Here is a 17,976-nt window from a genome sequence, read left to right as displayed (position 1 = left end):
TCTACCTCTGTCTTATGAAGCAGAAGTGTCACTAAAACCCTTTTTAAAAACAAGTTTTAGACACGCAGAAGTCTTAAAAAGTCTTAAAATGATGCTACACTCTCAAACTTGCAACATTGTTAGTCTATATTTGGCTCTTCGTGAACCTGAATCCAATTTATCTGCCCTCGACTGCAAAATAAACCAGAAACATTAGAAAAAAATATTCATAACAGAACATGCTTCCATGGTAGTAACGGCTATCCTTGAGAACGAGCAGTCCCTGGACCTATACAGGCGATAAAATACCCAATGAGCGTCAGAGGAACATGCTTCTGGACCAATGAGCATCCCACAGAGCGTGCTAACGAGCCAATGAGCATTCTTGGCATTAACAAAACAGGAGGTCATGCACGAGAATTAAGCACGTTATCACACGCACGCATTTATACTGTTCTGTATCCACTGCTAGCTTATCATTACACACAGCCTGTCACTTCCAATGATACATGCTAACATGACAGACCATGGTGTGTGTGTGTGTGTGTGTGTGTGTGAGAAGGGGAGTCGTGTAGTCAAGTCACATAGCATCTATCTCTGTAACACGATCAGAGATTGAAGCAAAGAATTGCTTTTTCATATAGTACTCGCACACTGCTGCTAGCGATCGTATACACGTGCACACACACGCGCACACACACGCGCACACACTCACTGGTAATTTGTTTGTTTCACATGTATGGAGGCATTTGGTTCTGCTCTGCTGTCCCTAATGCCTCCAAACACATCATTATCTGACTTATATAGGCCTGGGAGTGTGTGTGTGTGTGTGTGAGTGTGTGTGTGTGTTTATGTGTGAGTATGTGTTTGAATGAGAATATGTGCTACTGTTTGTGTGTGTGCGCATGTGTGGGAGCGTGTGGTTGTGTGTGTGCGCTAAGAGAAAAACAGTTGATTATCGAGTTCAACAGGCGAAACACTGTTTACCCTGAGAGACACAAAGCGAGAGAGATGCAGAAAGAGAGAGACGAGAGCTTGGGGTAAGTAGAGGGGGATGATTTAGGAACAGGGAGGAGAAAAATGGGAGTCATGGAGAGATGGAGTGAGAGTTGGAGGAGCAAACCAATGAAAAGAAGCAGGGATGGAGGGATGGTTAGAGGGAGGGATAGACGTTCAGACAAAGAAGTGAGATGACAAGCCAGGCCTGCAGGGTGCAAAGTAATGAAATTCAGTGGTATATTCCTCTAAGCCATGACACCCAGACAAATCACAGGCAGTCTGTTGTTGTAGTAGGGCAACAACTCGACTTCAGAAACATGGATTGCAGCTATTTGCCAGCTGGAGTGATAAAGTCTAATCATGGCCACAGAAAAGCGTAGCACAAATTCAAAGAGTCGACATTAGCGGAAGCTGATCCACAGAATCAGGGGTGGGAGGGAGGTGAACATCCCAGCAGGATGCATTCTCACTAGACTTACATCCAGGGGATATTTTTTAGATCATAAACCGGGTCTGTTTATATATTCGAGCCTGTCCCAATGTTGCAGCCTCATGTCAGCTTTTATGTATTTGCCTGTCAATGCTTGCATTAGACTGTAAAATGGAAGGAAATGTAGGAAATGTTAATGTAATGAAAACAGGCATTTAGCAGTAACCCTAAATGTGAACGGACTAACAGATGAGTCCAATCACACATTAGATTGCAGCTCATCACTGTGCTATTACAGTGTAATCAGAATGGAGCAAAGAAGAAACTGCACAACTGAGTTACTATTGTGACTTCGACCAGTCTGATTGTTGGTGCAACACCTTGAGAAAGAAAGAAAGAAAAAGCTGCAAAAAGTTTTCTTTCTTACCATCTTAACAAGTTGAAATTTGAGAATTGTATTATACAGTTAAGTGTTGTGACATTTTTACACCAGATGCGATAAATTCAAATCAAACTCGTCTTAGGATGACAGTGACATATCTTTCACATGTACAGGGAATGAAAGTAACAACAGAACATCTGCCCAATCTAATACAATCCAGAACAGTCTCCAAGAACATGTCATGTTTGAGAACATTATCAGGTAAAGTTTTTCAAGAGACTGTGTTAGAGAGGTGTTATTCAACTCTGAGGCCGCTGTTTGAGCACTGTTAGTTACTGTATTTTATCATATTACTGTTACTTTGTTCATCCTGCATATAAAGAAAAATAATTTAAATGCAAAGTTTTGACAGAATATATATGTACTGTATATATGCATTTCTGTCCAACTATGTTAGACATTTAAATGTTGGCCCCAAAGCAGTTATATTGCACAAATATTTCTACAAAAAGCTCATAAAGTCTAAATATTGAGATTTTTTTTCTGCCACCTCTGTATTTTCTTCAGTATTTTATCTTATTCAAATCGGTCCTTATCCATTTTTCTTCATAGAAAAGGGTCAATAAAGTCTTATCTTAATAATAGAAATCACATTGTATTTTGATTGTGGTGTAAATAAACTTCATGTTTGTCATGTGTCTGCATCTAACCTTGTTTCCCAGGTACAGTCCAGGTGCATTCCAGTAGTAGGCAGAGCCAAGGTCATTCACAACATCCGAGTGTCGGACGCTCAGATATGGAGGTGTCTGTCTGTGCACAGACCAAACTCTCCCTCCTGTATCTCCAACCAGGTGCCAGCCTGTCAGTGTGGTTTCCTACAAAATCAACATTCAGGAAGAAGGGAAAAGAAGATAAAGATTTACTTTAAGCTCCATCTCTTGAGAAAACAAGCTTTTTTTATTCTCATATTCAGCAGGCTATTAATAGGCCCAGACCATAGTTCACCATGTCTCATTTCAAAGTACACAAAGTGTGCCTTTTAAAATTAAACACCCAGAAATTGTGTAGCCTAATATAGAGAAAATCACACACAGCTCTGGCTATTCTGTGAAGGGGTTTAAGATCAGACCTTTTTCTCTGTTGCAGCAAAGTGCAGCGAGCTTTCAATTTTTTGCTTTCAAAGTTTTCATTAAGGTGAGTTACTGATAGACCACATGTGGAAATAAAGAATATTTAACTATAGTAAAATAGAATTTAATTTGTATGAATGTTTGAAAAGATTTCAGTGTAATTTGGAAACGTTCAAATAGAACTGCTCGCTGTCAGAAGATCAGTAGCTTCCAACAACAAAACATATTAAAGCAAGTCACCAGTCATGTTCAATGCGGATGGACGTTATAATCTGATGGTTTTGTTTGCTCTCTACCACTGTACGTAACAATATACCAACTGTTTCAATAGATTTGTCCCTCCACCAGCTCAGCTCCTTATGATCTATAATCCAACTTGGCATCTATTTCTCTGTGCACCGTGTGTCCAGTGTCTCGATGATGACTGGGCTCTGTTCTGTGCGGCCATTTGGGGTTTAGTGCACTCCCCACTGAATCCTGCAATGCTGCTTGGGTTCACTGGGCAGCACCCTCAGCAGCAGAGCCTACTCTGCCAAATAAGTGTATAAGCACTTGATCGGTCGGTATTTTTTCTGAAGTCAATGTTACTGACTTTACTGCATGAACTAAAACACCTTCTATCCTTTGACACTCAGTTCATATGAGAAAAAAAAAAATCACTCACAGAAAACACTTACAATCTGCATCTAAGAAAGAAGACTGAAGGCTCTTTAGCAAATGAATCTATCAGAGTTAATCTTATAAATACAGACTCATAAACTAAACAACAGATAATCACTAAAATCATTACATCAGCTGGTTTGGATTCTAATGGCTTATTCAGAATTGACAGCAAAGCGTCTTTTTTTTTTTTTAAACTGTTTCTGTAAACTTTAATTTAAAATGCAGCGTCACAAATAAAACAAAATGTCAGTGATGTGATATATTCACATCTATAACTGAATGTCATTTATGAAGGTGGTGCAAGTATAGCATACGCTGAAACTCAAGATATGTTTACGTTTAAAGGTTTTGTACGTCTGTCACATGTCAGCCAGGAAGTCTCGTAACTGACACCTAGAAAGAGTGTTTTTTTCTCTCAATTCCACAAGGATTGTGTGTGTGTGTGTGTGTGTGTGTGTGTGTGTGAGAGAGAGAGAGAGAGCAATAGACAGAGCCAGACACACATCTGTCGTTGCAATTAACCTGACCTTGGCTTTGCCTTTTACACACACACACACACACACACACACACACCCACACACACACCCACACACACAAAATCAGTGTCTAAATCAGAGCTGTCATCCTGTCAGTGTCTCCTCTCCCCTCCTCTCCCACCCCGCCTGTCAGTCAAAAACTGTTTTCCTCTTTTCACCTCTCTCCTCCTCCTTGCCTCTTGTCTTGTCTCCACCCTTCCCCTTTCCAGGCTTGTCCTCTTCTCTTTTCTTTTTCACAATTCTCCTTTGCTTTTACCTCAACTGTGCTCCATCCACCTCCCCTGTCTTGAATGTCTATGTGGCAAAGATTTGTCTTTGCTTTTACACTTACTACCCTACTGCTACTCACCACTGCACACTGGTATAACAGTGATTCAGTTTTATTCTTTATGCCTTTAACATTCCCTATTCTAAAAACTCAGGGCCTGATTAATTAATCATTTCGCACCTCATGTCGGATGCATTCTACGCCTGCAGGATATTTATCAAACTGCACCAGTGTGGAAGAGCAGTTTGCCTGTCATCTGAAAAACATCTTCTGGGTCAGTCAAGTGAGGTGGATCTCCTCCCTTTGTGCACATGTATTTAACGGAGGATCATAAAAAAAAAAAAAAAAACAGGCGCAGATATGATGAGTGCTGCTGTGAGGATCACTAAACATTGTTCACTGTATTACAAAAAACCAGATACAGGATACAGATACAGGACTAGCTGGTAAACAACTGTAGCTGGCGATTTAACCACGAACATGCTAGTCAGCTGGGAATGTGCTAATAAGTCACAAAGGTTTGGTTTCAGTAAGCAGGCTGGGCAACTTGGAGGCTAACTGGACAATAAGTTAACGCATCATATCAGTGGTACATATATGATTCTTGAACATACAAACATATGACTCAGGTCTCATGTCTAAAATCCATGCCTCTTGTGGAATAGTAGTTACTCCAGCAGAGTAAGGTTATGTAAAAGTGTTGGTGCAGCACAGCCACAGTAAAAGGCCATGATAGCCTCCTCTGTTTTGCTCTCTCAGAGGCCAACACTGTCAAGGATATTTAATATCGATTAGAAAAAAAAAAAAAAAATCACCAAAGATGGACTCAAAAGATTCAACACATCAAGAAAAGTTGAATCGAGGGCAACTGCATCTGGTTGTGGATACTTGAAGATGTTTCTCCTCTTATCCAAGAGGCTTCTTCAAATCTGACTGACTGGTGAGGAGGATCTAGGTATTTAGCCTCTGTGGGATCATTATCAAGGCCATTGATGTCACCTGATTTGTTAGTGTCAGTTAGAGTCATTAGAGTCTCCTGAGGTGTGAGTGTTTGTTAAATCTCCTGGAGAGGGATGAAAGGACAGCACTGTCCGTTTCTCTACTTTGACATAGATGGCCTCCTTTTACTCCTCTTTCAAACCATCTGTCCTCCCTATCTAAACTATGTACCTGGTTGTCATTGAAGGAGAGTCCCTTATCCTTTAGGTGTAGGTAAACTGCTGAGTCTCCTGAGGAGTTTGCCCTCCTGTATTGAGCCATGCGTTTGTTTAGTGGTTGTTTGGTTTCACAGATGTACAGGTCTGTGGCATTCCTCACTGCAATGGACCGCATACACTAGTTTGCAGTGTGCGATCTTTAGGATGGACGAGTTTTTGTCTTAGTGTGTTGCTGGTTGAAGATCCTCCTGAATTTCTCAGATACTCCAGACACATACTGAATCACAATGTTGTTGCGTTTCTTCTTTTCTTCACCACCCAGTGTCAGTGTTCTTCTTGGACCTTGTGGCTGATTTATTTTTTCTTTCTTGGATAACCATGACCTGGATGACAGAAAATCTTTGAACAGACTCTTTTTGCCTTCTCACACTGTTTATTGCAGCAATTCCACTAAATTTGGTCTGAAATTGCCTTTTTTTTTTTAATGCTGGTATGACTGGGCCATAATGGTGAACACCACAAAGGGTGTGAAGTGTAATTTGTGTCAAGTACTCGAAGCTGACCTTTGGTGTCTGGTAAATCTTTCCAGAGAAAAAGTCTGTGGTGGACAGGAATGATACAATTTAAGCATCCAACAGCAATAGAGCTTTGAATGGATTAAAAGGGGGAACATCTCGATTGTTGACTCAAATAAACAAAGACAATGATTGCCTGACAGAAGAAGTGTACATGTGTACAGTAGGTGCTTACATTCTGATAGGTCCAGGTGGAGGCAGAGCACTGACTGGCAACGCCCATACAGGAGCACTTTTCGCAGCCGCGTTGATTGTCACCTTGGAGATTGTAAAATCCCAGTTTACAGCGGTCGCAGTTTTCTCCCTCTACATTTTCCTACGTGAGAAAGTCAGACAGAAGGAGAGAGAGAGATGAAAGATGCAGCAAAGTTTATGGGCTGCCCTCAAAGTGACGTTATGAGCACAAGTCATGTTATTGCAGTGTTAATGTGGTGAAGATAATGATGACAAGGCTAGTAAGGTTAGTGCAGAGTACTTGTCATTATTCGTGTGCAAATACGTTTGCGTGTGTGTGTGTGTGTGTGTGTGTGTGTGTGTGTGTGTGTGTGTGTGTGTGTGTGTGTGTGTACCTTGCACATGCAGGGTGTTATACATGGGTCATCGTTTGTGCTCCCTTCCACACTGCAGTTACAGCGTTGACAGGACGGGTAGCCCATATATCCGACAGCGCACCTGGAGACAAATGAGTTTAATAACAAAAAATAAAGGTGAAAGTGATAAGAGGTCGCCCCACAGCTGGAAGGTCAGGGGGTCAATTCTAAACAACCACTGTGTCCACATCCTGATCAAACTGGTCTGAGTCAGTCGCTGAACCTTTAGTTCTGACCACACACCATGTGTGACATGCATGTACGTACAGGAAATCTCACAGGAAATACACAAAGAAACAACTTCCTAATTAACAGAGTGAGTGAACCGAAGCGCATTTTGAGAAGTGATCTTAAAGATGATGCTCATGCTGCTGGCGATCTGAGGGCAGGTCATTAAAAAGTTGGAGGAAAAGTTGTATCAGCTTTGAGGCTGGATTACATTAAACCTGAACGATATCCACAGAGAAGTTGATTCATTCTAGTGGGAATTATCGCAATAAAACATAATGATAACGCAACAGCTGATCAACAAATTAAGATGAAGCAGTCTGTTGACAGATTTAAAGGTTAGATTGAAAAATTTCTTGTTTTTTCTATTTCTTTTGATTCACACATTGTGATCTTAACCTGATAATGACACGAATTTTCTTGATAATCTCAGGCTGTATTCAGGTCCATTAGGGATTCAAGTATGTGAAAGATATTATCAAAGAAATCTCAAAGTTACAGTCAAAGAAAAACAGCTAATCAAAATGTGAAGAAAGTATGCCTTAGGCATTTATACATTTAGTGACCTCATTACATAGTGTAAGGTACAAAACCAAGTGTCATGATGTATTATAATAAATATCATCAAAGATCTTAATGGAAACTTTCTGGCAATTTCCAAACACTAATTGGAACAGACAACAGCTGAAAGGTTCTGCTCACCTGTCACAATGTGTCTCTATCTCTTTCTGTGTGTGTGTGTGTGTGTCTGCGTGTCTCACCTGTCACATCGCAGACCCCCAAAACTCTCCTTACACCGGCATGACCCTGCTGGCTGGGCTGTCAATCAAACAGAGAGAGAGAAAGAGAGACACACACACACACACACACACACACACACACACACACACAAAAAGGGACACATTTAAAAAAACAACAGTGTGAGTGAAATGGGTATCTCTTTGAAGTGGCTGCACCTAGAATAGCTTCACTTTCTAGACATAAAAACAGTAAGAAAAACAAAGGGGAGTAAAATTATCTCTAATATAAATAGTTCTGTTCTGCTAAAGACAGTTTTCAATAAGAGAAGCGATTGTGCACACAGCTGAACTTGACTAACCCCAACCCCATAGGAAATCAAGCTGGACTGAATTGATGAAATGTTGGAGCTACTGAAGAAGCTCTTTGAAACAAATTAAAATGTGAAACGTGTGCTTGCATTCACAATAAAATTTTGTATGTGTGTCTAATGAGGGGTTAAAATTATGCATATTCAAAGAGATAAATGATATCCACAAAGACAGACACAAGGACAAACAGAAAGAATAAAAAGATGAAGTGTATGTCCATACTGGGCGTAGCCTGGCTTGAATCAGCGACACACGCTTGGCTGACAGAACCGTGTGGGTCACAAGAGCAGGGGATGCAGGGGTTCTCCTCCTCAGCGCTCACCTGGCCAGGTGTAGATGACACACATTTTTCAAACACATTAATAATCGCACAATCATGATGAATTTCATATAAAGCACAGAGACGCATGCGTATGTGACCTACCCCAGCAGGTCTGTAGTATCCAGTCGCGCAGGTCTGACAGTTGATGCCTGCTGTGTTGTCACGGCAACCAATACAAACGCCACCCCCTCTGTATTTTCCGTGGGTGTCCAGGCTGAGTGATAAGTCTGCTACAGTGTGATTAAAGTAGCACTCCTCTGCCTTGCCATGGCAGTTACACTCTGAAAACAAATACACAAAAACTTGGTGCTGCAATGCTGTGTTTGATGGGATTGTTGAGACCCGCCCCCACCCTCTCCATCCAAATACTGAGCATGAAGCAAAAAGGACCGCTTTTTAAAATCCATTTACCTCTTCCATATAAGAGCTTAGAAAAACACCAAATCCTGTTTTGGGGACAGTACCCTGAGGTTCACACAGTGACCATGAGCAGCGTTTTATCTCTTTGGCTTCAGAAAGAAAAAGTGGGTCTCTCCTTTCATTTATCTTGTCCATTTCCTATGGTGGTTAGTTAGAGCCTGGCATTAGCCCTGTTTGCTACTAAGCTTAAGATCTAACTTTACAAATAAGAGGAAAGTGTTTACTTTGAATTTTGAAGAGAAACTTGGATTTGAACTTTTGCTCTAGGAAAAGTCTCCAATCAAACACTCCGGGCCATGAGGGTCTTCTTTTATTTTGACAACCTAACTTCCACAGCTCAGTTTTCATCTTGTGGATTCAGGAACTAAAATTGTTGAAGGAGAGGAAGTTGTAGCATCTAAAACAAGGATCTCATATGTGCCCCCTAACTTGCAAGGTGTTCTGACCGAATCCTGAAATGTGACGTTTAACATACCGGTGTGATGATGAGTGTGTGTGTATTATTAAATGTCATTCACCATCACAAATCTATGAGTTGGCAAGGCTGGACCCTATACCAACTGTTACTCCGCAAGGATTATGGCAGTGTTCACAGCTCTGTTTGGTGGAATGACAGTGGTGGAAAGGCCACTTTTATCTTCAGAACATTTCATGATTGGCAGTGGCACTGTTAACCTGTGGAGTATATTTCAGCTGGAGGTTTTCTATCCCCTGCTTTAGATCACCTTTTACAGTAATTATGAGCCTGGTTGCATAATGCTGCTGCTGCATCCGTTCATGTGCAGCAAGGATTGGTTGTTTTGCTGTACTTAGAGACTCTGCTCCTGTCCTGAACGGGCTGAATCCATCATGACTGGTTCCTTTACTATTGTGCCAGTCAGGACCTTTAATGTCTTGTCTTACTGTGTCAGTGTCAAGACAGAAGAAGCAGTTATCAGGGCACTGAGACTACAGAGCCTGTTAGGAAGTGTAGCCCGTGTGAAATAAAATGATGATTACATGTTGTAACACCAGTTTTATGATGACAGGTGGAAGCCTCTAACCTCTTTGCTCTGCTGCTACACAGTTGATGAAGGTTAATGGATGCAAAGGTGCTTTTAGATGGCTGCATACAGTCTTATATCAAAGACTGAGCCTGATTGGCTGGCAAGAATGTAAACTTTAGTGCACTGCTTCTGAGTTCAGTTCTGTAAAGCCTCTGTTCACATAAACTGTAGGTGTGCTGTAGTAATATTACAGGCATATTACCAATTGACATGTGGTGTGTGGGTACATATGCTAAGTTACAGTAAATGTGGGCATCTACAGTATCAAAACAACATTTTCAAATGAGGAAATTTGGAGTAGGGACTCTTGGTAGGAATAGTTGTGTTGGGGATGGGCTGTTGCTCACTTGTGGGTCGTAGTGTGTAATTTAAGCATGTAATTTGTTTTTCTTACTTTCACAGATATGTCGAGTGAGGAAGGTTCCTGCCATCCAGGGCTGCTGGTGGTAACCAGGGCAACAACGATCACAGCTCTCCCCGCATGTATTGTGTTCACATTCACAGCTAAATCTCTACAACCACACACAAATACATGAAAATTACAGATTAACAGAAAAGATCTAAGTTTCACAGATTTGTCAATTAAACAGACATGAGCAAATGTGTTTAAATAAACACATTTGCGAGCTGGAAGCTGATGTCACTGAGTGTTAAACATGGTAACAAAATGAGTCACTCTTTTTCCTCATTCCTCATTTTTCTCTACATTGAAAATCAATAAACATATTTCTAAAAAAAAAAAAAAAAAATGAGTCATTTGAATTCCAGTGTAGCCACTTTTTCTCCACGATCTGTCCAGCTCCTGCTAAAATAAAAATAACTAAATGTCAGGCCCTGGCGAACACTCATGTACAATTTAATCAGTTCCACATAGAACTGGGAGCTTTCACTACATTCTTAAACAAATGCCAGGTTCCTAGATTACAGGAAAATTTTTCATTCTCATTTTTAGAGAAACTTATCACCAAGGTGAAATATTTTTTTTCTCCCCCTTTCCTGGTTGAGGCTATATGGTCTTCCATGTGTAACCACTAGAGTAACAGTGATGTCAGGATCTCCAGCAGGGTGAGAACTTTAAACTTCAGGTGGTGTCTTTTGAAATGTCCAAAATGTAATATAAGTTTAGACTGGTTCTAATTTGAAAACTGAAACGTGTGATTCTACACTGAGATATACATTTCTAATGTCATAAAAGCATTAGTTATTGTGGTTATGCTAGGCTGAGCAAATGTCATATTTGGTGACATCATCAGGGATCAGAACATTCACATGAATGTAAAAATGGACGGCTACGAGCAGGTAATTACCAATATGCATGACCTATTGAAGGCCTATCAAACAACAATGTATTCAAAGGACAGCCAACTGCAATAAAATAACTTGGTTCACTTTCCAGATTGTCAGTTGGTAGCAAATGGGTTCACTAGCACCCTCTCAGGAGAGAAATAAATTCAAAACTAAACAGTCAAAGCAGAATGTAGGAGGAAACCTGCCAAGTTTGAGGTTCAGTAATTCAATTTAGGACTTTCTGTAAATTGGTTAATGTGGAGAGTGTGCCAGATTTAACTGAGAGGAGAGAAGTACAATAGCACAGCGAGAGCCAAGTTTGGATTTGTTGGCACAAATGAATTTGCCCCTTTTATCTGAGACACAGCGCTACAACTCTGGCTTCAGGCTGCCTTTGTGCTGAGTATGCATCTGAGCAAATGTACTGAAGACGATCATCAACAAATCATCTCACAGGTCTCCACCTTTTCTGCTTTCTGAACGTCTGCCCACAACTTTACTGCGTGGATGGATGAACTCGTATCAAAGTGGAATGCAGTCGATAATGTGCCATATTTAGGCCAGATAGATTATATATTATATATAACATCCTATAACATGTTTAAAAATCCATTATTTTAAGTAAAAAAATTAATTAATCTACTGGACCTAATACTATATCAACCCCCTGAGGTCTTGTGTCTGAGCCCTAAAACCCTACATCACTTTGCACACAGATTTATTTGAAAGGTTTTTTCCAAAGTATTGCTAGCAAGCATGCATGCATGTCTTTATGTCCTATATATGTATATGTGCCACTTTTGAATGTTTGGACTTGGTGGTTTGGTTGGTGTGTTTACATCAAAACCAAATCCTAGATGTTTGAGCATGTGATTACACCAACCCCGAACCCTTTTTAAAATCAATATCATTCAACACTTACACAAGTTTGACAAAAGTTAATGGGAAGAAATGTTCAGTGTGATGTATCAGAAGCAAGTTTTAAATTCAGTCGATGAATCTCCCCCTGTATAAAATTTTTATTCAATGTAAAATATGTGATGAAACTTATGATTGCATGCAAGTACGGAAAATGCTATAATGTGTTTTGGAAAATTATTTATAATAATTATAAAATAGATGTGATTGGTATGTGATTGACTTATTTGAGCGTCTTAATGGATCCAAAAATGAATGGTTTGCTTTTCTCAAACAACGTAAAATACCTCTTTAATATGGCCTTCTGAGATTGGAAGAAAGGTGCAGAGACAGGAGAAACTGGAGCTCTTTTCACAACAGTGACATCACTTATTGTCAATGACATCATCACCAAGGGACCAGACGCCACTGTCACATCTGGGTAAGACTTCATGGTTCAGCCTCAGGACACAAGTGTGTCTCTGTGTGTGTGTGTGTGTGTGTGTGTGTGTGTGTGTGTGTGTGTGTGTGTGTGTGTGTGTGTGTGTGTGTGTGGTGGGAGAAGGGAAAGATCAGGTGTCCGGTATCAAACACTCCTCTGTTTGAAGTGACATGGGAGACAATGCTTCACTGTGTCACCTGTGTCCCCTGCAGACAGGCAGGCGCACACACACACACACACACACACACACACACACACACAATATAAGGCAGTAGACAAAAAGCTGGTGCCTGAGGGTGCTCTTTGCTCCTGTTCAACAGTATGGAGGAGCTCCATTACCTTGGTGGTATTGTTAACTGGACTGAGAGAGAGAAACAAAGAGTTAAGTATTCTACCTTTGTAAGAGCGTTGAGTGGGCAGGCTTTAGCGTGGCCGTAACAGATACACATCCCTCCAACTGAGATGTCCTTAATGGAATAGTAGTACTGAAGAAAGAGGGAGAGCAAGGGACAATACATGTTATAATAAACACTACAGCCTTTAAGACCATATTAGCAAATTAAGAGGCATTATTACAGCAAGATCCTGCGCTCTTATCTCAGGACACTTCTAAAACTGATGTCCTGACCTTGGCTACACTACACCAGTTATAAATCATTTCATACAAAACAATCTACTTAAAGTAGTTAGATTTTGGTTTTATGTCACATTACCTGCTAAGTTTTCTTTACAGGTACTCACATTTAAGCCATCTCATAGTTACAAAAATTTTTCCTTAATTTTTAAATTTTTTTGCAGTGAACACTATATCCCATAGGTGTTATGGTGGGTCATAGTCATGCTTAAATAAACTGTAAATGGTGACAAATTAAATTTGCTATAAAAAATCTTCTCTGTTATAATTTTAATGAGTCAGTGCTAATTCAGTGATATTTTGAAATATGTGACTTAGTCAGTGAATAAAGTTCCCCATCGTTACAACAGATTTCCACCAACTGGATTCCAGAGTGGCCATGTATGAGCTCAGTTTAGATCCAAAGGGGAAAAAAGTCAGGGGGGTATTACATGATTTAGGAATTGCGCTACCCAGTGATTCATGTTAGCTGACATAGATGTGCTTTTACTAGAGTAAAGCTCTGATGTATCAGAGATCAATAAAACCGTCAAATAAAAAATAGAGATGTGCAAAACAGAGGAGAACGGCAAGCCTTTTAGAAAAGGAAAGAAAAGAAAAGAAAAGAAAGTGTTGTGTGTCTGTGTGGAGCCTCACCCGTCTTGTCACGATGGGATCTATATCTTTGTGGTCACGGAGTGTCAGAGTCATGAGGTCAGCGTTCAGTGTTCGGATTCGCTGAAACACCAGCCTGATGTAGCGGGCGGAGGTGAAGTTCAGCAGGGTCGGGGACGGGTCATCTGCGCTGGGACGGCCATTGATCAAAGAGGTGTGAATCTATAGACAGAGACACAGATAAATACTGACATGTCGCAGCAGCAGTTAAACTAAGACACTGAGCTTAGACAAACATTAAAGGTGCTTTCTGGTTTCTTGTAGTGGCAGATGGTTGGAGGAGTGCGGCGCCTCTGTGGTGAAACCAAAGAGAAAACAAACATAAACAGATCGGTAGAAAGGGAAAGATGATTAGCGGCAACCTTTTTTTTTTTTTTCTTAAAAACAGGAAGCAGTGTTTGTGGCACATTTATCCTTAAATTAGCAAAAAGAAAGTCAAGACTTTGAAATACGACCTATCAATAGCCTTAACCATGGTGTTATTTGTTTTCAGTATTCATATTAAGGCAGATTTAATTGGATAATATAACTGAAGTTCATAAAGATGTTTAAAATGTAACCATTGATTAAAGAAGTACTAACCTTAAAATGGAAAGAGAGAATAATGTCAGGGATTCTGTGGTGATAAAGCTGCTTTTGCCATATAGCTCCCAAATGCTGTTTCTAAATCATTCTAAGGGACTTGGAGAAACTGTAATACCACCACACTGTATAAAGAGACAAAGCAAGTGACTAACAACGGAAATCTTAAAAAGGGATTGTTGTTAAGAAGGAAGAAGTGTTCAAACAAGGTGACAAAAAGCGATCAATGAAACAGAGAGAGTTCAACAAAAACAACTTTGCTGAAGCAAAAACAATCAGCATATAAACCCTGCAGCCTCACAGCAAGATGCCACCCAACCTCCTTACTGTACGACTACAGACCAGTGATTTACCTTTTACCTTCTCAGCCTCACCAAATTGGAACATACCATCTGCTCAGGTAACTTTAGGGGGAGAGAAACTGGTACAAAGTTTTTAAAGAATACACAATAAGGAAAAGCATTCTTTTCAGATTCTTTTGTTACTGCTGATAATCACAGTTTGTCTCTGGCACAGACAGACGCTCATTAGTGGACCAGCTTTAACAGAATGTGATTTACTGCAGAGCAGTTTCACCCTTTCTTCCACTGCTTAGAGGACCTAATCATGCACACCTGTTATCACTATCACTGATTGAGCAGATGATCCAGACCAACATCACTCAAACTTGTACTCTGTCCTCTGTTTAACCTGATGGATAGATCAACAGATTAGTGAAAACAGTGCGTTGAAATGAAGACTGTGTTCACTGAACGTCTTGGATAGTGTCAGCGAGGCTACTTATGAACTGCATCTGGTGAAACTACAGTACAAGCATCTTCTTCTTGGAAGAAATTAAACTACAACAAAAAGTTTTTCAGAAAAAAGTAGCATTCTACATTGAAGCCATTTCACTTTCATCAGATGTTACCAGATGTGAAGAAAAATAAATATTTTTTCTGATAATAATTATTGTTACTGAACAATAATGATTGGATATTTTTTTTCTAATTACATCTGTACAGGCAACAGCTTGCACCTGATTTCTTTAAGTGAAGTAGGATGCTTTTAATATTACATACCCTCGTCAAGTCTGATATCCGCCCATGCTGGATGACTCTGGACCAGTCCATTGCCATTCAGTGCTAATGCAGGTAGTAGCGTGGCCTGTATGTAGCTGGGTAGGATGCAAGTCAGACCTCCATGGAGGAGACCACAGTTTGAATCCTGTTACTGGCCTGCAGTTAACATTCGCCCTTTTATTAACTGTAACCACAACCTTTTTCTACCCTTAGTAAAGTAATCCTGTTGCCTAACCCTAACCAAACCTTAACCTCGGTTTATTTGCCGTACCCATGGCAAACCAGTGTTGGCATTCTTGTCTGACAACAGGCTTGTTTGGTCAGGGATGTTAATCCTGTCCAGAACTGATAAGTGAGTGAGTGATTCTTCTCCCCCTATCCAGTAATATTTACAGCCCCAGTGTTTTTCTGCTCACTCACTGGTCCTCTCAATGAGTGCACTTTGTTATCAAATATAAGTCCTTCCTCTGCACTACATGATTTTAAAATAGCTACACCACACCAATGTTGTGAAGAATGCAGTCAAATTAGCAGCACTGCTTTGTAGTGAACTTTTGTGCAAAAACAATTAAATGATTAAGTATGTGATAAGGGACAATGATGTCCTGATATCAGGCAATTATTTAGGAGGCATAGTTCAACATGATGCAACTGAGTCTGTTGCTACGCTGCATGACAACACCTCATGACATGGACACCAGTAGAAATTTTCATTTTGTCTACCAAACAAATTGACAGTATATGTTGTCTTGAAATCAGTGTAGAAGTAGAGTAGGCATGAATTTATGTTCTGTATCACCAATTATCAACAGGCGGCCACATAATAAGGAGAGTGAGGTTCTGTCTATCTGACTGTCCATCTGTCTGTCTCCCTAATGTGGCCAAAAGCAACATTTGGCACCTAGAAAAAAGTCTCACAGAGTGGGCTGACCGAATGTGCCTGTGTGTGCGTATGTGTGTCAAGGGGGAACACTTGATGGGTGTAAGCTGCACACTTGGAAGTGACGATGGAGATGGTTGTGTATGTGTGTGCATGCATGCATGCATGCGAGTGTGTGAGTGTGTGTGTGTGTGTGTGTGTGTATGTGTGTGTTAGATGGGGTGACATTGTGAATGTGTGTGCGATGCAGTGACACATCGCCTACGACTCATTATGGTTTCACTGTGATCAGACGGCTAGGGAGCTGTCAACCACACACACACACGCATGCACGCACCACACACACATTCAGACACCTCCATCGTTACTTGCAGCTCTTGACATCTCCCAGCTCGCACCCCCTCTAGCGCTCCCCCGCAGGACACAGACACATATACAGTGCAAACACACAAGAAGACACACACTTAACACACATGCATGCAGGCATGTGCAAGCTCACACACCATCACCCATGCAAATGTGTACACATATTCAAGACAGGCATCTACACTTAGAGGCCTGTGTGGGAGATGTAGATGTGTGATTAGTTTATTTTCACTGTAGCGTGTGTGTGCGTGTGTTCTGCAGTCCTCTTTCTCTTCATTAATGTCAGTTATAGCAGGCTTGCCCCTCTGTTCTTACTGGGTGCAACCAAACACACAGCTGATCAAAGCAACAACATAACAGTAAACAGTGGTGTGCACATGTGTGAATCAGTGCTGAATGAGTGTGTTATCAATAAATCACAACGCAAATGTAATCGATTATATCAACAGTTGCACACATCCAAAAAGAAATACACCCACTTCTTCTTCTTTTCTACTTGTTCATTTTGAAAAGCAGCATGTAGCATTTCATTATTTATCCTGCCCTGAATACTGGACTGTTGCATTTACGTATATGAATATAACTTACTTTCTCTTATATGATGTTTGTGTTGATTTTATACAGTTTGACCTGCTGTCATGACCTGACATTCTTCTTAATTCATTATCACATTCTCTGCTTATTGTTCATGCCTGCTATTGTAGCCCTAACATCTCCTCCCCTGCAGACCTCAGTCCCACCTGCCCTCATTCCCCCTAATCAGTCGCTTATATACACCGCTCCATCAGATAACTCTCTTTCCAAGGTCATCTTATTTGCCTCACAACTTTTGTCCTGCTTGCCTGCCTATGATCTCTGCCCGCTCAAACCCTTTTTTGGATTTGTTAGCTTTCTCCAACTGCTTCCCTGTTCGTGATTCTGTTTTTGATTAAAGGAACTGCCTTTTACTTTCTCTGCTCTGTCTCTGCATCCGGCTTTTGGTTCAACATTACAACTACAACCAGAACTGTGCATCCTCGCCCCGTTTTTCAGGCAGTGGTCAAACAACGATGCCTCGCCACAGACACATTTGATTCAAAAATGCGTTGGGCTCGGTGTAACTGCGGTACATCTTTGTGCTTAAAAGTTGAAAACACAAACTAAAAAGAAGAAAAAATATCAGAAAAGCCCAAAGCCCATCACATAGGTAAAATCTGTACCAAGTGTAATCAAACTTTTCCCAGCCTTAATCCACCCAAACAAAACTTGACCAAACATTCCAGCCTGAGTCAACCCAACCCCACAGGCACCATCCGAATCAACCCAAATCCAAACCCCACCCAGCTGCCGATTCCACTGG

General features: G+C 40.7%; 1 protein-coding gene across 1 annotated transcript in view; it reads right to left on the bottom strand.

Moving 5' to 3' along the window:
- lama2 (laminin subunit alpha 2) overlaps positions 1 to 17,976 on the bottom strand; it is a 196,910-nt gene that overhangs the window by 128,081 nt on the left and 50,853 nt on the right. Inside the window, exons 6-14 of the mRNA XM_022765994.1 lie at positions 13,731 to 13,910; positions 12,856 to 12,945; positions 10,229 to 10,346; positions 8,471 to 8,649; positions 8,269 to 8,368; positions 7,699 to 7,756; positions 6,689 to 6,791; positions 6,295 to 6,435; positions 2,501 to 2,665 (exon numbers count right to left, since the gene is read on the bottom strand). Coding sequence (XP_022621715.1) covers positions 2,501 to 2,665; positions 6,295 to 6,435; positions 6,689 to 6,791; positions 7,699 to 7,756; positions 8,269 to 8,368; positions 8,471 to 8,649; positions 10,229 to 10,346; positions 12,856 to 12,945; positions 13,731 to 13,910 — 1,134 coding nt within the window. The remainder of the gene's footprint in view (positions 1 to 2,500; positions 2,666 to 6,294; positions 6,436 to 6,688; positions 6,792 to 7,698; positions 7,757 to 8,268; positions 8,369 to 8,470; positions 8,650 to 10,228; positions 10,347 to 12,855; positions 12,946 to 13,730; positions 13,911 to 17,976) is intronic.

Source organism: Seriola dumerili, unplaced genomic scaffold (genome assembly GCF_002260705.1).
Source record: "Seriola dumerili isolate Sdu_G_001 unplaced genomic scaffold, Sdu_1.0 BDQW01000025.1, whole genome shotgun sequence".
Lineage (NCBI taxonomy): Eukaryota > Metazoa > Chordata > Actinopteri > Carangiformes > Carangidae > Seriola > Seriola dumerili.
The sequence above is the reverse complement of the archived record's forward strand: the minus strand, read 5'-3'. Positions and strand labels throughout refer to the sequence as shown.